Source organism: Manis pentadactyla, chromosome X, assembly GCF_030020395.1.
Source record: "Manis pentadactyla isolate mManPen7 chromosome X, mManPen7.hap1, whole genome shotgun sequence".
NCBI lineage: Eukaryota > Metazoa > Chordata > Mammalia > Pholidota > Manidae > Manis > Manis pentadactyla.
Window position 1 is genome coordinate 55,799,154 of NC_080038.1, and position 24,592 is coordinate 55,823,745.

General features: G+C 42.6%; 1 protein-coding gene across 11 annotated transcripts in view; it reads right to left on the minus strand.

The window, feature by feature from the left end:
• The window catches only part of ARHGEF9 (Cdc42 guanine nucleotide exchange factor 9), a 426,451-nt gene that overhangs the window by 117,612 nt on the left and 284,247 nt on the right, over window positions 1-24,592 (minus strand). For 9 of the 11 annotated variants that reach the window (XM_057495889.1, XM_057495890.1, XM_057495888.1 and 6 more), the window contains one exon: window positions 8,413-8,592. The exons of the other annotated variants lie outside the window; for them this stretch is intronic. In XM_057495889.1, coding sequence (XP_057351872.1) covers window positions 8,413-8,538 — 126 coding nt within the window. In that variant the 5' untranslated portion in view covers window positions 8,539-8,592. The remainder of the gene's footprint in view (window positions 1-8,412; window positions 8,593-24,592) is intronic. 11 annotated transcript variants of the gene reach the window in all.

Consider the following 24,592-nt stretch of genomic DNA (forward strand, 5'->3'; position numbering starts at 1 on the left):
CTTTATATTGGTGCAGAAAGGGCCTTTTGAAACAACCTGGTCTAACTCCAAATTGTCAGTTGAGACACTGAGGCCCAGAAAAGAGAAGGTCCCTGCCTGACATCCCTTAGAGAATCAGCAGCAAAGTTGGCCTTTCACCTCAGGTCTCTGAATTCCCAAACCAATGCTTCTATCTTCATTGTGCTCTTCTTGAATCTATCAGATTTTCATCTTCAGAAGCCCTATCACTCCCTATTCCTCCACAGAGAATGCCTCCTGCTCAGTACACACACAAACTGACTTTTGATATGCCTACATGGTACTTTCCAGTAGAGAAGGTCACTCAGCCTCAAAATGCTAGAAAAATTTCTGCCCAAAGCTACCCATTTATATACTTTTCCTGTACTGTTAGTATCATTCACCTACCCCTTGACTCCTTTAAGGCAACAGACTCAGCAAAAGTTAGCTTGTGACTCAGTTCTCACTGGATCTGAGTTCCAATCCTAGTCAAGGAAAGGGGAGGATAGTTAGGACCCCCAAGGATTGATATGCTCAACTGATCAGTCCAGCCCACCATGCTCAGGGAATACCATCCCTTCTTGGGGGTCTGGGTTCTTGCTTAAGGCCCTGGCCTACTTTATACCTATCTTCTGGTAGAAAAGAAAATGTCTCTGAAAAGCCATGATACCTATATGTATTTAAACAAGGAAGTGTCAGACTCCCTAGCTGGCTGCATCCCTAATAGGAATGGCACACATGAGGCCTGAGCCCTGAGACCCTTTACTCCATGGATCATATCCTGGAGATTAGCAGTCAGCTTTCATGTCCTCCTAACTACCCTGTGATAACTTGAGGGATCACATCCATTCTGGGAATAGCTAAGTAAGGCAAGAAATGTCAGTTCTCTCATTCAATGCTAAGGTATCACAAATCAAGGTTCTTCAAAGAACACTCACTTCGAGGCACCCAAAAAAAAAAAAAGACTCATGGGATTCTCTGGTTTCCCTCTAATAAACAAGACAAGGAGGCCTCTCAAGATGCCAATTACCCTCAGTCCTTATCTAACTGGTTCAGGGAGGCAGCTGTTGTTAAGCGCTAGACAGTCACTTTTATTCAGGGCTTAGTAAATACTGGCAAAGAGATCGTAATAGCCCTAGTAATAAGAAGCCATGAGAAGAAAAAGATAAGAGGTTTACTCTGACTCATGATATCTATACTGATAGAGAAAGAAAAAATATATATATACAATTAATACGATTTTCCAAAATTTCATGCTTCCCAAAGAGTTTCAGAAACAGACCTCATCTCCATGCACTCAATCATGGTTTTCTTCTCCTCAGGGAAAAGGCACTAAAGCAGTACAGGCATGGTATTAGGAAGGCTCATGATGATCTCCAAATGAACCCAGGGGTTGGCTACACAGAAAAACAGGCTCCAGGCCCCCAGTCACAGTCTTCAACTCAGACAGCCAACCAAATCACTAATTCATGCTATGGATCAACAACAGGGCCTTGGAAGGAAAGCTCTACCATCAAGAGAACAATTCAATGTCTTCTACTAGTGCCAGCTCTTCAATATCATCTGCCTAATGTAAAAAGCAACACGTTCCAAAAATTGGCTTTGACTACAGTGTAAGGGCTAACAGATTTAAACAAAGAAGTAGTTCAGGCTTTGCTGACAGATACTGGCCAGGTACTCAGAAATCCAGGGTGATTTGGTTATAGTCCTGTATGGAGGTGGGGGATAGATTATATGACCTTCAAGGCTGCTTTCCCTTCGGGGATTTTAAAAAGAGACCTACAGGGGGACCCATTTGAATTTGGAGGAAATCACCTGGGTCAGGTAACAGCCAGATTTAAGGTTCTCTCTGAGCTGGAGATGGTTCCTATTAAAAAACAAAACAAAAAACTCCCCTTCAGTTAGCTAAAGGATGGACTGGATGATGTCATTCAAGTCATGTGCACACTGAGAAGCCATTAAGCTGGATCATGTGAATGCAAATGAGCGCTAATAACACAATTTGAAATTCTAGTATGGAGGAGAAAAATCTCCATAATTCAGGGATAAAGTCACTCCCTGATAATGTCAGCCTCATCTCACAGGTCCTTATAGATAGTTAAGGCTAGAGGCTTATATCCATTTAAAGCCTGAGAAGATGAACAAGCACTGGCATATATGAACTCATTCCAAGAAAGTAAAACACTGTTGCCATTAGCCTGTAATGGAGGTCCTCAAGTATTAAGTCTTGTTAGTAGCCCACGTTTAACCTTTCCAGGTCGTTTTGTAGCCCCGAAAGCACAGGATTAAGATTCAAGTGGGGGGCAACATAATTAAAAATGGCAGATTGGGATGGACAAAGAATCAGTCCCTCCAGTGAAACAATCCTTAGCTGGCAAAGACTGGCAGAACCAACTCTTTCAGAATTCTGGGATCTAATCCAAAATTTACAACAACCAGGAGACTGCTTGATGTATAAAAGGCAGCTAAATTTTGGTAAGAGAACATTGAGGCATTTTTGTTCACATGGTTACCATCCGCTGTTCCCCATCAGCTAAAAGGAGGGTGGCCCACAATCCTCGTGCAGCTTGCTGGTGCTAGAGGGCTAATGACCTTGTTCTTAAGATACTATGGCTGTGTTTTGACCTGTTGGCCCTGATGGACAGGTACAGAGGTGGACCTTTGTTTTGCACCCCCAACCACTTGGGCTAAAGTGGCTTTCTAGGCTGCAACTGCCTCTATTGAAAGATTTAAAGATACTGCCCATGACCACCCAGAGCAAGGGATGGAAGAAGAGACAAGCATCAGACAGACTCAATAGCACAAGAAGGAAGCAATTTCTTGGGAGAATAAGGACTCAGAAGAGCCACCATGCATACTTAGAAAGTTGGAGTGCAACACACATGCTCTGGACGAGATACATGCTCAGTAAAAATTTGGGAAGACTGTAGGCTTGCAGTTCTGGAGGATCTGTGGGTTCTATGAAAGCAGAAGCTAAGGCAGAGTTTTAGGCAGCCTGGAGTAGTGTTGGAATGCTCCAGCTCAGAGACAAGCTACAAAGACTAGAAGAGTAGTTTTTGTCTTCTTCCTGGTTGCAGGTATTTAAATAAATCTCTGTCAGTCACTGGCTGATCTATGAGATAATGTAATAGAGACATCAGTAACCATACATAACAAGGAATATAGTCTTAGCAAAACTAGTTTGAGAAAGTTACTAAACAAATGGACAACTTCAGCTCTCAACAACCAACAGCAAACCCTAGGAGAGGGGAAGAATCTAATTTCCAAAGTTACCACACTATAATATTCAAAATGCTCAGTTTCAACAAAAAATTTCAAGGCATATAAAGGAACAAGAATTTCCTATCCATACACAGGAAAAAAATAGACAGAAACCATACCTGAGGAAGCCCAGATGTTGTACTTACTAGACAAACAATTAAAATTAATTGTGTTAAGTAAGATTCATGAAGAATTAGTTCAAGTCCTGGCTTTCTCACTAATTCCCTACATGAGCAAGCAAATCATTTCCATTCTCTGGACCTATGTTGCCTCAGGATTTATAAAATAAGGAGGTCAGGCTGATTATGGTCACAAAATGGGACCTGGGAGTACAATTTAGCTTACAGGTGCATTTGTCTGTCACAGTGTTTCTTTAAAAAAATGTGAATTAATAGTCAACATTTAAAAAATATGGATATTTTTACATAAAATCCAATTCCTGGCTTTTTATGAAAAAACTACCCCAGTGATGTGAATCATCCAAGCTACTTTTGTTCCCTTTGATAGAGCATAGAGTTCCCAAATGGACACAGGCCCCCACTTACCCTAGTCTCAGACTGCTTTACTCATGTAAGCTACCAGTGTGGACCCTGTAAACATCTAAGTTTGTCATTCCTGGCCAAGATAGGTCTTTCTAGCTATAAATTTACTGTGGGTCTAGACTTTCATATAGATGAAAAGTTTTCCCCAAGTGCAGACAAAAAGATACTCTATAATTAAAAGCCAAGTAACACTCTGAAACAAGGGTCTCCCTATGAACAGGAGAGGTTTAATTTCTGTGATATACAATGTATACAACTGCAAGGAATGACAATGATGACACGATTAGATCATCTTTTCCCTCACCTGTGCCTCCTGGCAGGCCAGAAACCAAGGAAATCTAAAATGTGAAGAAACAAGGAGAACATAGCTGATGGCATCTGAGCAGGCTCTTAACTTTCTGACTAAACCATGCCTTGTGACAGAGGCCTCACTACCAACAATAACACGTTGTCATGTGTCCTGTACAAAGCCTATCCTCAAGTGGGCAGAAAGTCCTCCAAAAGCCATGGCCCAAAGTCAAAACAAAGGCCCCCCTTTACACGGTGACAAAGGAAAAAAGCTGAATGACTTGGAGTTAGAACCTAGCATGAAAAAGATGGCCTACCACAGGGATGGGATTAGCTACTTAGAGATACAATCATACCCCATCAGTCTGCTTTCACTCCCCAGGGAAGAAATCAGCCCAGGAAAGCAGCTGAAGATGTCAACAGTCAGCTGTGGATTGATGTTCACCACTTAACCTCACCAACTGCTGGGAGGGTGCATTAATTCTTGCATTACTCTTGTGAAGCTATATCCCCAGTTCAGATGACAAACAATCTGAGAACACACACACACATGTACACACATACAGAATGTAATTCTGAACACTAGAAGAGGCAGATCTCTAAGTGGGTAGAAGACACAGATACCCAGCAATTTCTTGTACAGCAGCCAAAATGGTATCATAACCTATTTACAAGTATCCAATATACCACAGGTTACAAAGGATTTTCATAAGACTCAATAATCCCTATTTTATAAGGAAGAAAACTGGGCTTCAAAGATACACAGGAAGCTGCGCAAGCTGCACATCTAATAGCAGAACTGAGGCAAGAATCTGGGTTTCTCAGACTCCCCTTGGGTTTTAACCTGATTAATAAGAAGTGTTAGCTTGGACAGAACCACACTAAGCACCCTTCATTATCCATCCTGGGATGAGTTGTTCACACAGAAATGGGACTTCCAAGTCGGGAATGTAGATGTCCTGCTATGTCAGTGACCAATTTGCTCCAATGATCTACAAAGATGTCCAGTTGCTGTGCAGTTAAGGGGAAAGTCCTTTCCCTGCTAATATACTTGCATGTTAAATGCCAAAAAACCTAGTAATGATGTTCTCAAGGAGCTACTGAATCTCAGCTGCTCAAAGTGGGAACCAAGAGCTCTGCTACAGCATATAGGTACAACATCCAGGAAATCATGCATCTACCTACCAACTACATCAGCAGTAATGAAAATTCAATGTGAGTCATTTCTATGTTCTACCAGCCATGTCACAGCTTGAACAGATTGTACAGAGTGCTTCAGAGATGAAGAAGAAAATAAAATCCCATTATCATATACCAAATGCTTGGAAGACCTGTGACTAGAACTCAGGTTTCTCATTTCCTAATATAGTTAGCACTGTTTCCACAATACCATTTTACCCCCAGTGAAAATCAATGTAGAATAATGGAGATAGCAATTTTATTTTTAAATATCTGCTAGAAAAGAGCCTCCACAATCTCCATTATTCAATCCCTTAAGTGTCACACAATCTTACCAGAAATGCAAACCTAAACATAAATACTCATTCATGAGAACTGAAAGGTCTACCTTGAAGCCAACATTCATATCATTCATGCAACAGCCTAACCCCATTTCCTTTTACTGGTGACTCAACAGCTGGCCCCTAAGATTCCATGGTACTCCCCTTTAGAGATATGAAGACCATTCAACTATTTCTAAAACAAACAAAAAGGTTCACAATGAATAAATGCTCATTCTGAATACAATCTGAAGCAACATGGAATACTATCTCAGTTTCTCAAATAACCATTCGTATAGTAGACAGAATATTGGAGCTCTAAGTTATGATGTAGGCTCTGTCATTAATGCTCCTGGTCTATTACTACAGTCTTTAGTGTAGACTTGTGCTATCTTACACAGTAGCAACTAGCCACATGTGGCTAATTAACACTTGAAATATGACCAGTGTGAATTGAGATGCGCTGTGAGTACAGAATAATACATCAGATTTCAAAGACTTACTAAAATATATCACTTACAATTTTTATAGTGATATCATAACACTGGGTTAAGGAAAATACATTAAAATTAATCTCACCTATATCCTTTTTACTTTTTTCAGTGTGGCTACTAGGAAAAGTTAAATTGTATTCATGGTTTGCATTTGTGGCTCACATTGTATTTCTACTGGACTGTGCTGATTTAGACCAGCGGTTCTCAACAGCAAAAATTCTGATTTAACTAGCCTGGAGCCTGGATTTTAGTGCTTGGGTTTTAAGCTACCCAAGTGATTCATTTCATTATATACCCAGGATTGAGAACCACTAGGCTAGACTCTATGCCAAGCGTTCCTGGGCCATCTAGTGGTCTTCTCAAAGGTCAGCTTCAGCCCACTCAAGTGACTACTGGGGCTGTATGGTTGAGGAAACACTCTTCCTGGCCTTGGATGTAGCAGCATTAATGCCAGTTCATTGATATTCTAAAGCTTGGCACTGCCATTTGATTGCCTGAGCCACTGTGCTTTACTTAATTATTTTGCCCCACACCTTGATTTACTATTTATTATAAAAATGACATTTCCCTGAAAGTGAAATATATGTGGATTTGGGTGATATTGTTGCTGAGTGAAGTTTAATCCTTCTTTTAAAGAGGGGGACTGTCAGTACAAGACACATTAACTGTCTGTGTACAGGGCCTCACACTAGGCTCAAAGGTCCATGATTATTGATGTGCTCTTTCTGACTACCCTGGGACTGATTCATCAACCAGCATAGCTGAGTGGGACACAGATGGCATATGAAGAATAAGAAGAAAGATGCCAAAAATGTAGAGGAAAAAAGGATTGGATATTTCATTAGAAGATTCTCACCATAGTAGGAGATGGGAGGTCATTTTGTCCATCTCCTTGCATCTAAGAAGTGCCCTCACCTAAATCATTTTAACCAGGTAACAGTGCTTCCTGGGTTTATAGCCCTCCAAGGAAGGAGGCTTCTGTCAACCATTATAGCCAGCCTTGATACATGGACCTTCTTGGAGCTAATAAGGTGGTGATGGTGATGATGAGGAAGATAATGATGGTAAGGCAAATTACCATTTGCCAAGTACCCATTGTGTGCCAAGTACCATGCTAGATACTTTACTCACATATGTTGGGTCATTTAATCCTCACAAAAAGTCTGCTATCCCTATTTTTCAGATGAGAAAATTGAGGCTTAGGGAAGTGAAAAGTCTTGTCAAAAGTTATAGGGCTAGTAGGTAGTAAAACTGAGACTGCATCTCAGGTTGTTTGATTCCAAATGTCCTGTTTTGTCCCTCATGTCATACTGCCATCATTCTAATCCTGAGGCCCTTTATCCCAAAGGCCCAAGCCATTTGACCCTTTGGGGTTAGGACTTGGACTTCAGCCTTATCTTTTAGAAGAAACTAACAAAAGGTGACAGGCTGTTGCAAGGATGGCCATAAGACACCCTGCTGTGGCTTTGGTACTTTTATTGCCACATAGCTGTTTTCACGTATATTATATCATTCCTTGTGATATCCCCTCCCATGAAAGAATTGTCAACACCATTTTATGGATGGGGAAAATCAGAGCTCACAATTGCTAGAGCTGGTTCCAGCTTGTAACTCTATGAAAGGCCAAGAGCTGGGACACCAGGCCAATGTCTTTCTCTCATAGCGTCCTGCTAATTGGTGGCCTAGAGGAAGCAGAAACTGCTAAGGAGCCCCCTCCCAAGAGCCCCTTCTTTTAAGGGCCAGGTTTTTCATGGTGCAATGTCAAACGGACCAAGGCCCTACAAGCCCTATCAGGCTGCCTGATTTCCACCTTCAGCACATCATAGATCCCAGCCACCTGACTCTCTTGCAAAAAGTAAGATTTACAATCAGTTCATACTTCCTTAACTGAGAGAAAGGAGGCAAAGGAAGCAAAGAGGAGTAGGGAGGGGATGGGAAGGGAGATATCGATAAAAATAAATGATAAAAAAGAGGGGACAAGGAACAGAAAGAAGAAAAGAAGAGAGATAAGAAAGGTAAAAGTTCACAGAATATACAGTTTTTAAAAGGTCTTCAAAAACCATCAAGGTCAAAAGGGAAGTCACAGTGGGTAGGAAGCAGGAGGCAGGATATGGGGGTTGTTAAAATAAACAGACAAAAAGGAAAACTCTCAAAATTAGAAGGGCAAAGATGAAAGGAAGCCCAGGTCCTTGGTATGAGACCAAAAAAATGGGAAAAGAATGAGAGAAAAGCCAACAGGAGAGGAATAAGTATGAGAATAGGGGCTGGTTGGGGGAAGCCAGGGGCAGGCAGCCAAGGAGACAGGAGAGGAGTGTGAAGGCTGACACTCACCCTCACAAAGCTGGCAGGAAACCATCCCTCCTCATCGTCGATCTGGCCCCACCACCAATCCTTGTTGGAAGCATCCAAGACTTTGATGATGTCGCCAGCCTTAAATGCCAACTCCCGGTTGGCCATGGTGACGTGATCCCATACTGCCTCAGCACTAACGATGGAATCTCCAGTGATCAGCTTAGGAGACAAAATGAGAATGTGTTCAGTCCACACAGCTGGCTACCTTACTTGCTTGCCCTTCCCACCCACAGAGCTCTACTATTTATGGAAAACCTCACATAGTACTGGTGAAGGGCTGGGGAGAGGGAAATGGCATTGGGAGTACAAGCTCCACTGGACCACAAGACAAACAATATGGTCAACTCTTCATTAGCTAGTGGGTGATATGATCAAGAATGTAAATATATACTACATAAGCATCATGCTTTTATCCCTACTCATGAGCTCCTTCCCCCTGAGAAGAAAGCAAGCTCCAGTCCATCTCTCCTTGTGCTTCAAGGCAGCCCTGGGCCTGGAATGGGTGGAGAGACTAAAATCAGTGGCTAAAATGAAGCTTGAGCATATTTGCTCTAAATTCTCTGTATTTTCCCCCCCTTTCCTCCTCCTCCTTGGAACTGACCAATTGAGAGTTGGTGGTACGTTATTTAACACTACTGTACGCCATCCCCAGGGGTTACAGACCATGGTATTCCTCACACACAATGGACCCCAGTCCTGCCTCCTTTTCTCACCCACATATTGTGCCATCCAGAAAGGACATGCATATGAAAGAATATGGCTTTTGGTGATGCTGTGCTCCCAGGAAACTCAAATTTTGGCAAAGATTCACTCAGTGATTTGTACAACCACCCTGTGACAATATATAAGGGTTCTAGTTTGATTTCTGCTTTTGACAAATGGAAAAACTGAGCCATGAGGAAGAAGGAAGTAAGGCAGAAGCTGTGCATAAACCCTAACTCTGGTCATTAGACTTCACAGCCAGCAGGATTGGGCTCCACAGAGCATCAGGCAGACATCTATCCCAATGCCATATGAACACTCACACACCATGTTCACGACACTTGTCTAAGCACAGTGATCAGTGGGGGAATACTCTGCCTCTCTCTGGCTACCATCTTACCACACTATATTATTTGTTCTCTTTATTCCCCAACTTGTTCCAGCCTGTATGGGCCATCAATCTTCCTGGCATTTAGAGAAACAGATTCCAGAATATAGAATATATGACCTGTCAGGCAAAGGACTCAAGCACTCTCTCCTTAGTACTGAATTACTGAACATGCCCTCTAGAAGTGAGCTTTTCCATCAGTACACTTTGAGGAAGGATTGATTCTCCAAGGCAATCATGGCTCCACAGACCAAAGACAAAACAATTCAAAGACAACAGAGACAGAATATGGAACATACATCCTCTTGTATAGGTCTGCCTTTCACATATCAGCTGGAAAATAAACCTAGGGTCATGAAAAACCTGTAACATATCACACATATATGAAAACTCACACGCACACATCTTTTGACTTAGTTAAGGCACTCTGTTGGTCAGCCCCTGCATGAGGCATCCTTCATTGCCCAGGGTTTTAGCCATCGTGCCTTCCACAGAAAGTAAGGCATAGAGGGAGCTCCTGCACATGGATGCAAAAGAGATTTCCAATAGAATCTTTTATAACACCACCTTCAAGTATCTCATGCTTTACTGTTTACAAACTGTTTTCATATTTACTGTACCACTCAATCCTTTCTGAATTAGTTGGGTCTCACTATTACCCATATTTTAAAAGTGAAGAAACTGAGACTGAGAGAAGTGACCTGTCCTTTGGCCAATCACACAAATAAATTATAGAGCCTGTTTTCTGACTGCATATGCTCTAATAGTCATCATACCATACTACCAATGTCTACTCATTAGCTATACTGAGCTCACAGAACTCCATCCATAACACAATATACCAGATGGCTCCTATTTTTAAGAACCCCAAAGAAGATTTGGACAGTCATCTTAAGTCAGCAGTGCCCCTGCCTATGAGGAGACTCATTTTTATGTTGAACTTGCTTTCTTCCAATTACCCTAAAGGTCAATTTTAGTGGAGAAGAATTTCTGGTCACTGGCCTCAATAAAATAAATCTTTACAGAAAAGTCTCCCCTCTCCTGCCAAGATAGGTCCCAACTGGGTGTTGCTAAAGCTCAATAAGTACATATAGCACCAACTCGGAGCACCATGAGGGCTTGCAGTTTAAAGCTATAACCTTGGCTTTTTTTTTTTCAAGTGTCAAGAGCATCTTGGCATCAATTACCAACTCTCTGCTCAGGACTCTATCTGTGATGCTGTCTGAGGTCCCTTAGGCCAAGGTCTGACTGATTCTACTGCTCACACTCTTTCTACAGTGAAGTCTTCTATTTAGGGACTACATGCTTGACTTCTCCCAACAGCAGTTGGCTCACTCTTATCCTCATTTAGTACAGCTGACCTGCCTGGGCCCTCAAGTCACAGAGCCTAGCTATAACCTAGACAAGGTGGCCACAGAACTCAGTGGCCACAAACCAACTGGCAAGGCTATTGACAGGGCCTACTTGGAATTAATGACAGAACTGGGAAGCACTTCAAAGGTCATAACTCTGAAGTCCTTATTTTACAGATCAGATATAAAATAGGAGGAGTGACTTGCCTACAGTCACCAGCCTCCTGGACCATTCTTTTCCTCTCAACATAACACCATAGACAGAGAAGGTACAGAAAGAGCACCTGGATTTAAGACCTTGCTCTACTACTTGCTAAAAGTGTAATGATAATGATGATGATATAAGTTAATATAGAGTACTTACTATATGTCAGACAGTATTCTAAACACTTTACACACATTAACTCATTTAAGCCTCACAGCAGCCCTTTCAGGAAATACTATTATTATTCCTATCTCAGCAGCCCTTTCAGAAAATACTATTATTATTCCTATCTTATGGATGAGCAAACTGAAGCTCAGAGAGCTTAAATCATTTGCCCAAATTCACAGAGCCTATAAAAATTGAAGCCATAATTCAAATGCAGTCACAGTCTGGCTCTAGAGTCTCTGCTCTTAAACCATGCTGTCTCTGGATCTCAGTTTCTTCACCTGTTAAATGGGGATATTTCTACACCCCCAGCTGCTTCATGAGCTATAGCACACTAAACAGTTGTATGCAGATACGAAAGGAGGGATAATCCAGAAGGGATTGGTAGCTGTATGGGGCTTCTGTGCTCTCTAGTTGTAAATACAAGCAGGAACAAGGAGATGCTTCTCCCCCATCCTCCAAGTTGTTTTAAAAGCAAACTAAATTTGGGCTGGAAATTGGTTTCACATCTCCCTTGTGTGCACAGGGTTGACTTTTAGCTTGCTACAATTGTTTAATAAATAAGCACTTTTCTCTGTTCATCCATTTGCCACCCAACACTCATTCAGTGAGCTCCCACTATATGCAGGGATATGTTTACTGTGATTCAGCCACAGTCCTTACCTGAAGATCAAAGGCCTTTCTGATACAAACAGTGAATTCCTTTCAAGCAATATGTAAAGGTGATTGAGGGCAGGCAAACCTAGTTTCAGTTCTGGGTTATTACTTTAGAAAGCAGCGGTGACAATGTAAGAAACAGAAGAGCAGCCAGAGAAATCAAACAAAATGGAACTGACCTCATGTAATTAGGATACCAAGGAGTACAGTATCACAAAAGGCAAGGACAAGAGTTTTGAGCTATACAATCTTGGGCCTCAGTTTCTTCATATGCAAAGTTGGGATAATAATACCTGCCCAGAGGATTGTAGAAAGTATGAACTGAGCACTAGATTTACAGTGCATGGTATATGCTGACATAGTATAAGACATCAAAGGAAGGAAGGATCATGTGTGGCTACTGGGCTCTAGAACTATTTATGGGGCACGGAAGATAGACCTTAAAGAATGGGTAAGTTTGTAACAGATGGAGAAGGAATAGGAAAGGCATTTGAGGCAGAGGAAAGATATTAAATAAAGTCTCAGAGGTGAATAGTAGGAGGAATTTGATGGTAAACAGGTAGTGGAGTTTGGAAAGGGCTAGGGATGGGCAGTAGAGGCAGAAAGACATCTGGAAAGGTGGGCTGGAGTCCTGTTTGAAGTTCTTAAATCTATTTTGAGGAAAAGCGGTGTTGGGGGAGGGATTCAATCCTCAGTGTTATCATTAAAGCATGAGGATAAATTATGAGGAAATGCTGGTTTTGGAGGGGAAGAGATAACAATTTTTCTCTTTAATCTGTTGAATGTGGGGGACCAGCAGGCCATGCAGGTAGATTTGAAGCTCAAGAGAGGTCACCGGAGATAGTTATATAGGTTTGGGAATCAATGGTCCAGAAGAAATTGTGGAAACTAAGGAAGCCTGCCCTGGAAGAAAGTGCAAAGAAAGAAGGCTGACAATCTAGGGAAACAGCAACAATGGGAAGAGAAGGAATGAGAAACAAACCAAAATGAAGCTGTGGTCAGCACAATTAGGATACAAAGGAGTATAATCTCACAAAAGCCAAGGACAAGAGTTTCCGGCAGAAGGAACTGATCAAATTATTACATTGTACAGAGCTGTAAGAGGAAGCCAGCCAAGAAAAGACCATTTGGGAGTAGCTATATCAGGGGTTAAACTCTTTATTTCTTAAACTGGTTTAAACCTCTCTCCCCATCAAAAGCCCTAAGGAAGTGGCAGTGTGTTACTTCAGCACAATAGCCAAATAGCTCTTGGTTTTGGGACAGTGCTAATGTGACTTCTATCAAAATAATTCCTAATCCCCAGGCCATTTTAGGTGCAGCACCAAATATAGGTTGGCTCTTGCTCAGACTTTCCAGTGAATAGGACACACAGTGTTCTGCACCCCCACACCAAAGACACTTTTGGACATGAATTAAGAGGATGGGGAGGGGGAAGAGTCATATTGTTCTAAAAGAGGAATGAGATCCTATTCCTTTTTATCTAGATTTCCCAAGACAATCCTATTTTCAAATATTCTGTCCCATTGATCCTACAAGTAGATACATCTGTTATCAGAGCCATGTGCCCTTTTGACCAAGAAATATGATTACCATACCCTGGAGGCATTATGAATTTGACTTTTAAGGCTGCTCTCTGTGATGTCAATGTGTATAACTGTCCAAGGTAACCATTACCATTCCTATTTCCACTAAAGATAATCTGTGAGTTTAACAAAGTAGCCCACAGTCACCTGATCAGTAGGAGGTGGTGGTGCATGTCTGAAATCTCTAGTTGTCCTTACTCTATAGCTTTGCTTTTGCCAGTCGCCCACAATGACTATCAAGAAGGCAGGGAGAGAGGGTTTCCAGCTAGTTTCTCTAAGGATACCAGCCCACTCAGTGAATGACCTAGAGCAGTAGCTCTGAACCCCTTGGAGGGCTTGTTAAAATACAGATTGCTAGGCCCCATGAGCCTCTAAGTCAGTAGATCTAAAGTGGGTCTTGAGAACATACATTTCAAACAAGTTCCCAAGAGATGCCTACACTGCTAGTTCAGAGATCACACTTAGCGAACTACTTCCCTAGAGGACTTTCCTGGTCTTGGCTTTACCCCTGGCTCTCCTGATGCTTCTCTCTCCCCAGGGATCCCCATGCCACCTCAAAGGCTGGGCTCCCTGCCTGTCTATAAGGCCTATCTCAGAGGCTGGTATATCTGAGATAGGGTACTTTGGATCATGCAAGGAGCATTTCCAATGCCAGGCCTTGCTTGCTGACACAGGAAAAACTTGGGATCATAGCCCTCACCCAATTTTCCAGAGCCATACCACTTGTCTTCCTCTTGCCTTTGCTCTCTAGCTGAATGGTACCATCTCCCAAATAGTTATTTAATTAGCCTTGGTGGCTGCCAGAAATATTCTAATTTTAATGGCAAGAAGCAGAAGGGGGAAAGGTTAAAAAACAAAAAAGTGTACAGAATAGCAATGTGTCAATTGCCAAGAAAGTAACTGTGCTGGGCCTGCCTTTTGAGAAGCTTCACAGGACAAGGAGAGACATGAAGGGGATTTGCCTCTCCATAAGGTTTCTTCAGTTGGTTCCCCCCATCATCCTCTCAAAAGGTCCCTCCCTTAATAGCTAGGCATAGGACAAGAATAAAATCCCTCCCTTTGTTCCCTTTAAGCACATCTAAATTAGGCTAGGATTTTATGCACTCTCCTGAATAAACCAGATGTCTTTTTAATATGGCCTTGTAAACAGACTTTGGCCATCTTACCCAAAGTGTTCAAGGACAATAATCCTCCCCCTCTCTGGAAAGGTGTGACTCAGGCTGTTCCAACAGTTAGAAGGTACCGTGGTGTTCAGCAAAAACTGGCAATTGGATGAAGCTCTACCAGTAACTCACTGAATGATCCTGGGCAGGTCCCTTTACTGGTCTGTTTCTTCATCAGTCAAGTTACAGACTTGAACCAGACAGAAAACCTCTCAAGTCCCATCTAGCTCTGGTTTTCTATTAAGGTTAACACTTCAGCTTTTCAAAGGACAGAAATTACATTATTGGAGCTTATTTCTCCTCACTCTTCTTTATGCTTGATAGGATGTTTTTACTTCCCTCTGCTTAGGAAAATGAGATCTTGGAGTTGACTAGTCCCTTCCTGAATATAACCCATTCAGGCATTGTTGATGATGCATTATAGCACAGGCCACTCAGACTGGCTGGGAAAGCTGAGGAATAGGCTTTCCACCCTAGCCTTTGACTTGCCCATTCAAAGCTAATTGAGACCTTTGCTCTTTGTTCTCTCCATATAGCTCCTCAAAGAAATCATCTTTCTCATGACATCAGCTCTAATTCACCTCCAGTCCCATATATCCAACTGCCTGCTCTACATTTCAATGGATGTCCTACTACCATCTTCAATAAAACACATGCAAACTCACCATGTGCCCCCAATTCCCCTCCTTCCTAATTTTTCCCATTTCTGATTACTCTCCTGGGCCCATTTTTCTTCCTTTCACATGTCTCTCTCTGTCTCAGATATGTCTCTTTATCTTCATTTCCAATGCCCCATCCTAGGTATGGCCTTTATCATCTCAAGTTACCTCCCAAATGGCCTTCATGTTGTCCACAAGTCTCTTTCCTCCTCAAGCTACTCCTTAATGATGTACTTCTCAAAACTTCTTTGCTGGTGTCACTATCCATGATCTAGAAGCTTCAATAACTCCCTACTGTCAATCTCTCAAAGTTCTCCTTAATATAGTCCTACCTATGGGTCCAACTTCTTGAACATAGCAGGTGCCTACCATTCTGGTCAAACTGAGTCTCTTGCAGGCAGATGCACTCCTACTTCTGTGCCTCTGATTCAGCCATACCCTTAGCCATAGTTAAGTGTAGGGACCCTGGAGCTAGTCTGCCTCTTCCTAGCTATGTGATCTTGGCCCACCTGCTCCTTAATCCCTTCCCTATTGATCCAGCCTGTAGCCTCTTTCCCTTTGCCTTTTTCACAAGATTCTACCCAGGATAAAAGAAAATAAGACAACCTGGAGTTAATCAAGTTGTCAACCAGAGTGTTATTCTCCAAATGACACCTGTGAACACATCTAAAACATCTGTTTAATCCATAATGAACAGCTTTGTCTTTAGCCTCTTACCTAAGTTCTACAACCCAAACCCTAAAACCAAGCCCTAAAAGCAAGCTCTGAGGCAGATCACAGCAACAGACTTAGCATCTCTGTCAGGCTGCAGAACATTCTATGGGACCAAATAAATTGTTTATATAACATGTGCCAGGTGCTCCTTAGGTCAACCCATTCTTGGTAGGATTTATGACTAGGCGGCTTCTGGGGTGGACTGGTTTTTGTTGAAGATCTGCACAGGTACTCAAAAGTCATCAAGGAAAGGAGAAAAGATGCCAGGTAAGAAAAACCCTACTACGAATATTTTTTAAAATCACAATTTTTTTATTTTCCTTTTGATTCAATAGCTCACTCTTGGGTGGTTTCAGCTTTAATCTGGGTTTGCTATCACCCATAACTAAATAACTTCATTTCTGAGCAGAATAATTAATGCATTCAAGTGATGATGGTTCTAAATGTACTGAAAGAAAGTAAGCAAATATCTTTTAATGACAAGATTATATTTTCCCTAGTTTGGGTGTGTGATTTGTTAAGAGATTAGTCATTAGCTTCCCTTAGTGTCCCACCATTCCATCCATTTTTCACTTTAATAAAATGAAAGATCTACTGTTGGCTTCAGCCACACCTGGCAGACACAAAACTCAGCTGAACTGGCTTAACCTAGAAAAGTGAGCTGACAGGCCAGGCTCAGCAAAGGCAAAACAGATCACCTTATCCAGAGTCCAATATGTACTTTGATCACAAACCAGCTCACCTGCCAGGATCTTAAAGTGGGGGAAACCTAAATAAGCCTCTTCAGGTACGAAGTGACCCAGTATATCTTCTTACTCATGACAGACTAATAACAAAGGATGGCAATTCTTCCTGCAGCTCTTACAAAGGAAACTACAAGGTGATCTCAGCTATACGAATGACCAAACATATGAGGGAAGGGGAGTTGCTTACTTGGTCTGAATCTTAGCAGTGGACTCTTCTGGTATGAAACTTTACCACTAACTTAATCTAATGGGCTCAGGAATTTCTAAAGTGAGACTCAGCTGCTGCCCCAAAATTCATGATAAGAGTTTGGTCTTCTTGAGGGAACCAGTCCTTTTGAGAAAATTCAACCAAATGGGCCAAGGATTGCACAGATTAGAAGGAAGACAACTTTCTGGGCCATTAACAATGATCCTCTTGGCTGGAGAAGTCTCCCACACCACAGCAGCTCCCAATCTGATAAACATCAGCTTGGATCTCTAAAGCATGTTAGAAGTAGGAATTACTGTCAACTTGTTCTGGGATATTTTGGCATCACCCAGGCACCTCTGACCCATTATACCAGTTTCTCAATGTGTGATACACAGATCCTCTGCTCAGAATCACTACAGCATTTTTAACAAGCAACCTAAGTGATTCTGAATCATACTTCATGCTGAGACCAAGTGTCTTAAACTTGCTAGAGCCAGAGTTTGAAGTACAAGTATTTCCTCTTACTGAATTAGACCATTCAGAAGAAACCAGAACCTCTGGAACTCTGTTTGAAGAGCCTTATTTGGTTTTCCCAAGCTTTAAGTCCTGGTTTCTCCTTCTTGTGTCAGGTTCCATGCAGGCTAAAGAATTATAGTACTGATCCAGGAGGATTGTCCCAGTCTGTGTGAAAGGCTATCTCTACTGCATTCTCACTCCTGTCAGAGCCCTGTCCTTCAGCACTGAGGCCCCCAGTGGCCCTAATGGAAAATCCTTGCAGCACTTCTCTACATTATAACCTAGAAGTCATTTCCTAGAGCTGTATTCAATCTCCCCAAGTCAGCCTCTGATATTCTAAAAAATGAATCATTAGTAAAACAAACAAAAAATTGACTCAACAATGTTCCTCCATGAGTTGAGTCAGAAGCATGCTATACCAGGGTGCTGGCTACCCTGACCCCTACCTGTCTCCTGAGCCAATTTGGGCCCTATCTCCAAAATGTTCCTGCCCTGGGCATCATGCTCTTCTTCTTGGACTTCCTATGGGTACTAAGTTCTGGCCACCCACTGGGGTCTCTTTGTTGCCTTTATGCCTTAAGAGATGACTAGCACAAGCCTAGGGGAGAAGCAGGGGGCTCAAATATCCCCAAATCCCTGAAGTAACCTGAACCTATGTTGGGCCCTGCACCTGGGTTCTTGAATTTCTTCATGTGGTTCCATTGGAACCAGCCCTGGGAGCCTTAAGTTTTCCTGGACCATGACTTGAAGGCCAGCCTTGGAATCCTGGAATAGGGTGAGGTGGGGCTCCTCTAGGTTTACAGAAGTAGGGGTTAGAACTACATGAAGAATCTGTCCTCCATGCCACCCACATACATAGTTCTATACTCATCAACACCATAGCCAGAGGGTGGGTGGGCAAGGCAGAGAGAAGGGAAAGTCATTTTTTATCCATTTGACAGATGTCGTGTTAAAATTTTCGAGGGGAAGGAGGGCTGTAGGTGGGGAAAGGAGCAGAGGAGGAGATAGGGTAGAACTAATGATTCTAATGTTGTCCTTAAATGTGGCCATCTGGTTTAAGGTTTGTGAGAACAGGAAAAGCATTCAGTCAAGAGCACTGTGATCTGTTCCTATATCTGGAGAAGAGACAGGAAAATATATATATTTCAATCAACTTACAGCACCTTAAGTCTACTTAAGGGAGGGAGCATGTCTACCCAGGACGCAAACTTGCCAAGGCTCTGAGCCTTGGCATGCATCTCCAAAGAGAATATAACTGTTTCCTGGGGAGTTCCTACAGTACAAAGAGGAAATCTGCACGTGAACAGCCCATCAGAGAGTAAAAGATGATTTCCAGTGGCTTATTGATTTCTTTCTGCCTGGTAGCTCACTGTGAAAGAAAAGACATTGACCAAGGCACTTAGCAGTTCCTCTAGTCCCTGCCAGCAGTGTTTCCGATTCAGCAGTGGGTCACACTTCTCCTAACAAAGTCTAGCACAGTCCTGGATTCCCAGCATACACAGTAAATGGTGAATGAGTGGATAGCAAGGGTGTTCAGTGAGCAGCCACTGGATCAGGTCCCAGGGGATTCAAACAGGTTGAGGGGGATTCCCTTCAGACTGTGTAATTGGAAACTTCAGAGGGATGCATCACCTAAACCTAGGTTTCCAAAGAAAATACAAGAGAAGCACAATCAGATCTATCCTCAGGGCCCTGGAGGGATGGCATCAGGTCTGTGTCTACAGGAAAAGTGTTTGTGCTTATAACAAAAGAACTTCAAGTGGGTCAGCCAGGCTTATGTAAGAGAGTATCTGCCTGTCTGGGCTAGGTGATGGAGGTGGGGGTGGAGAAGGGAAGGGACCCAGAAGAGCTGACTGAGGGACAAAACATTCAGTAAGGTGCTAGGGCTTGAACATATACTTATTGACTCTGTCTCAGGTTCAGGAGCCTGAGAGACAGTGGATTCTTCCATTCAGAGAAGGTCAGGATTGGATATTCCCAAGAGCTAGCACATCTAATTTAGTCCAACATTTTACAGGTAATAAAATTAGCCTCCAATAAGGAGAAATTGCCTAATGTGTCAAACTAGCCAATGGCAGAGTCAAGATTAGAAACCAAGCATAGTCTTTTAGAAGACTTTTTATGGTTGTCAATAGGTTTTGGTTAAAAATTGTCAACTGGTTATAAAAAAAAAAAGAACACCAAGCTCAGTATCTAAACATTACTAATGTACTATTTGTTTTATAAAAATCTCTACAAAAATAGAAATTTAATAATAGGATTAGCAATTTAATATGCAAAGAACTTCTAACATTTTCTCTTTGAGCTTCACTTTGGAGATCACTGTTTTAGACATTTTCTGGTGCTCTTTCTTCCTTCTGCCCTAGACATCCTCTCTTCAGTACCACAACCAGCACTTGCCTCTCCCTCCCCTCAGGGCTGCAAACAAGTCAGACTCTGGAAATTAAGGGGTAACAACACCTCAGCGTGAAGGCTAAGTAGAGACACTTCCAGAATCTCCCTCACCACTCAATGTCTGCTAAGTTCTTAAATTCAAATTCACAGTAAGATGTAAATACTAGTGAAAAAACAATGTCATGGAAAGAATGAGCTCTAGACTTGGCTTGGTTACTGACTTGCAGTATAAATTTGGGCAGATCTAGATACTCTCAGAGCTAGCTGAACTAGGTTATCTCAAATGGAAAGTAGGGGTCATCTTTGACAGACACTGCTAGTTTGTTTCTAAAAGCAGATTTTAACAAGAGACAGAGGGGAGTAGAAGACGACATGGAAACAAGGAAGACAGGAGAGGGATGGGGTGGGATAAGAAAGGTCGCAAGACAAAATTTGATTATATTCCAATTTTTGCCATGGGTTACCTCCACCCAGAATAGAACTCCAGTACAGAGACTGCCTTTGGATTTTACTGCCATAAGATAGGGTACTGCTTTCACCCAGTTCAAGCCCTTAGGTTCAAGCCATCCAAAGTAACTTCTATGAGAAGAGTAAGCAGCGCCCCTCCCATATGCTTAGCACATTATAGTTTCTAAGTTGCTCTCACATTCATTTCACATTGATAAGCTCAATGGATCCTCCCAGCAACTCTGGAAGATAAGCAGAGTAGGAATGAGACCTTACATTTTAAATATGAGGAAACAGACTTGCACATAGTAAGTTACTTGGCTATCTTGGGTGCAGAGGCCAGCTTTTCTCTTAACCCAGATCATGACTCACAGTCCAAAGTTTTTCTCCTAATAGTAAAAAGTGGCTAACATTTACTGAGAGCTTACTATGTGCCAGAGACAAATCTAAGCTTTTACACATATTAAGTTATTTGATCCCCATTTTAGAAATGAGGAAGCCAAAGTTCAGAGATATTAAGTGATTACTAAAGGTCACACAGGGCCAGAACCAAAATCCAGGTAGTTTTACTCTAGACCCAGTTCTCTTAACCTCTGCTCTCCACAGCACATCATCATGCTCCACAGGGTCAAAGAGCCTCCAAGTTATCACAAGGTATAGAACAGTGTATATATAGTTCATTACCAAAAAAAAGAGAAAGGAGAATATATTAATACATGCTTATATATTACAGAACATTTATCTGGAGGAAGTCACTGGTGGCCTCTGCAAAGGAACCTGAGTGGCTGGAAGGGAGGGGCAGGAAGGAGACTTTTTACTATGCACCCTCTCATACCTTTTGAATTTTGAACTATGTAAATACATTTCTTATTCAAAAATAAAATGATTTTTAAAATGAAATATCTAGTATCAAGAGAGCTGAAAAAACTATGTGGCTGCTTCTCAGCAGGGCTTTGGCAATTAATGCTTCCCTAACCACCTCTCTGAGCTCTCAAACTTGAGGAACAGAAGATGTCTCTCTCCTTCTTTCCTCCAGTTTCCCCACCCTGACATTGCTTGTCCAATCCCCTAGAAAGACCAACACTGCAGTCATTCTACAGGTTTTAGCAGCACAAGTGAAAATACCTATAGATTGGGTTAGGCTCACACAGCCAATCAGCAGGCTATCAGAAAATAAAGTATTAGCCACAGGACAGATGAAAGATGCAAATGGCCCTCTTTTGCAATGCCCAGCACCCAAGGCCTGAGCTTCACAGATTCTTTCATCTCCTTTCTCTCACCACTGGGTCTCAGTGTGCCTACCCACCCCTCTCCTAGGCTCAGAAAGGCAAAATACACAAGCTAGAAAGGCTCCAGGAAATCTAGCCCTTCTCTAGAGTCTGTAGTATACCAGGCACAGTAAGGGAGAAAATGTCAGCCCAGTTGGGTTTTAATGTGCACATCAAGGTCAGGTGAGAGTCAGCCCAGATGGTCTCAAGGGGTTCTCCCACTATCTTGTCCCTCAAGAGTTGGCAAAATACTCCACAGATCAAGGGCCTCAAACATTATTTCCTCAGATGCCTTTTGGTATAACCCCTTAGTTAGGTCAGCCACATAGGGCTATGGTACCCTAGAAGCTGGAAGGAGGTGGGGGTGGCCAAAGTGCATCAGGTACCTTCAGGGATTCTCCTGAAGTGACTTAAATGGGCAGCACATTCCCTCTGACAGAAGTTTAGCATCTTCTCTGACGCTTCACTGCTTCCAACATGCAGGAGATGAGTGGGATGTGAGATGTTGTAGAAGGGAGGAAGGGTCAGTCAGTATGTCTCTCGAAGGCAAGCAGGGGACTGCTGGGGAAGACTGGGCCCCAGAGAGCTACTCTTCCTTGTTATGTGTCAGAGACAAATCTCACTTTTTAACTTACTAATTTAAGTGGCCATCAGCAGCTTCCTTTAACATTATAATTCACTGGGTGGTAGCTTGGGGCCATAGAAAGAGCAATGAGCAGAGTCTGAAGGCAAGGCTTCTAGTTCTGAATTCACCACTACCTAATCCTGTATTCCCAGGCTGACCCCTCCCTTCTCTGAGCCTCAGTATCCCCATCTGTAAAATGGAAACAATGTTGGCTTAAAAGAGGGGTAGGGGGAAGGAGTGGAGAAATAAAGTAAAGATAACCTCATTGATTACCTCCAAACTACCTGTTATCATGACCTGAACGAACTCTTGACAATCCAAACAGCAGCAAAACATGTTCAATATTTTACAAGGCATTTTTCACATCCTTTGTCACAATGAATTCCTAAATCCAGCAATCCTGAGACTTTACAGTTAAACCCATTTTTACAGACCAGAAAAGTGAGGTTCAGAAGAACTGCCCACAATATATGGGGTGAGGAGAAATCTAAACTTGAGCCATATAGTCTAGTTCTTGACCCACCCCCTTCAACAAAGCAGGCAAAATGGCCCTGAGCAGAAAACTTAGAATAAGGGACTCTCTTGGGGTCAGGACTAGCACTCCAGACTGCTTTCTCTGGCAGGTGGCAAGGATGGGCAGTCTGACCTTGCTTTTCCTAGTTTAAGCAGTCCATATTCCTGATGCCTCGAACTTTCCCTCACTACCCAGGGTCCTTGAGGAGATAAAGTTGTATGATCACCTAAATGTTGCAAGCTTGTTTTCTGAGAAAGGACTGACCTGACATTGAAAAGCATCTGTATGAATGGGGGTGACTACAGCATAACTTTGGCCAAACTGACCCCATGAAGCTGCTTTCCTCTGACCCCCTAATTGGCCTTTTCTTTCAAGACTACTCTGACAGGAGTCAGGCCTGGTTGGTGGTGGGCATCAAGACTAGCTTAGGGTTAGGGGAGGTACAGTTTTGTAGGTGAAGAATAAGCACATTTGTAAAGTATTTTCTCAACTCTTAGCCTATCTGAACTTTGGCAGCACCTGAGGGCAGTACCGGCTATTTTACCTATGGACCAAGTAAGAGCCAGACAAAGGAGGGGAACCTGACTGAGGCACACCCTAAATGGTAGAGTAGTGACTGGAATTCGGGTTACTTGATCTCAAGTCCAAAGCTGAGAAATGGGCATGAGTCTGTCACAGTCAACAGCAACCCACTGGGGCTCTGAAGCTGCTGCTCCAGGGCAGACCTGGCATACTCTGGCAACCTGTGTCACTGCTTCCCACCCTTCATCCAGACCCAGTCTAGGGCTCCTTCCTTCCAGTTCCAGCCTTTGGTACCAAGGGCTAGAAAAGCCTCCCCAGGACACCCGGACCTGGTTTTCAGCTTAATGAACTCTAAAAATAGTAGGCCCTCATTAGTGGGGCCAGATGGCCCAAGCTTCTATGCCTAGGGTCAGAGCTGTGGTCATTAAGGATGTGTCTATTCTCCCCACCCACCACTGACCCAGAAGAGGCTGGGCCCCCAGTCCCCCTTTATGTATCCTACTACTTCCCCTCACACCTTCCCACCCACAATTTAGATATACTTGCTCTGGTCTAAGATGTTACTATATTCCCAAGAAAAACAAACTTTAATATTTAAATACCTTAGGTTTTTTAGGACATTATTTCACAGTTATATTCCATAAAGCTTTACAAGTCGACTGGGGGATGGAGCAGCAGGCTCAAGCTTTCTATAATGATCAGTGTCAATTTATCTTCTACAGTCTTCTCCATCTGCCTGTTAACTCAATGTCTATGGGCATGGTTCTAAGTTTTACTTGCTTTGCAAGGCCTACTGTAATACATACCACCTTGTGTATCCATTTTATTTCTGAGCTCACTGCCCTCCAAAGCCTAATTTCAGGGATAAAGGAAGGGGATGCTGGAGCAAACTGACAGAGGTCCACCAGATGGAGTCAGTGCCCTGTAATGCCCACTTGGAAGACTGGGACAGCTGGGTAGTACATGTTCTGCACCTGAGTGTGTCCCATTGGAATGTGTAGGGCAGGTGAGTGCATACAATACGTGTGTTCAAATTTGTCTCATGGGCAAAGGGTTGTTTGTCCAAGTAAGTCCTTAGAAGTATGTAGCTCAGGGATAGAGTGTGTGTCCTAGGGGTAGGAGCTTATCTGACTGTGCATCTCAGTGTACACTATGTGTATCTGGGTGTGCAGTTGTGTTTTATATTCATCCACGCCTGTCCACACACACAATTTGCATAGTGTATATCCTACCTATGCCAAGTCCATGCAACTGTGAGTATACTCCAGGTTTAACTGAACGTGTGTGTTCCAAAAGCATCAGTATGAAAGTGTACCCCACACACGCATCCCATGTGAATCCCAAATATA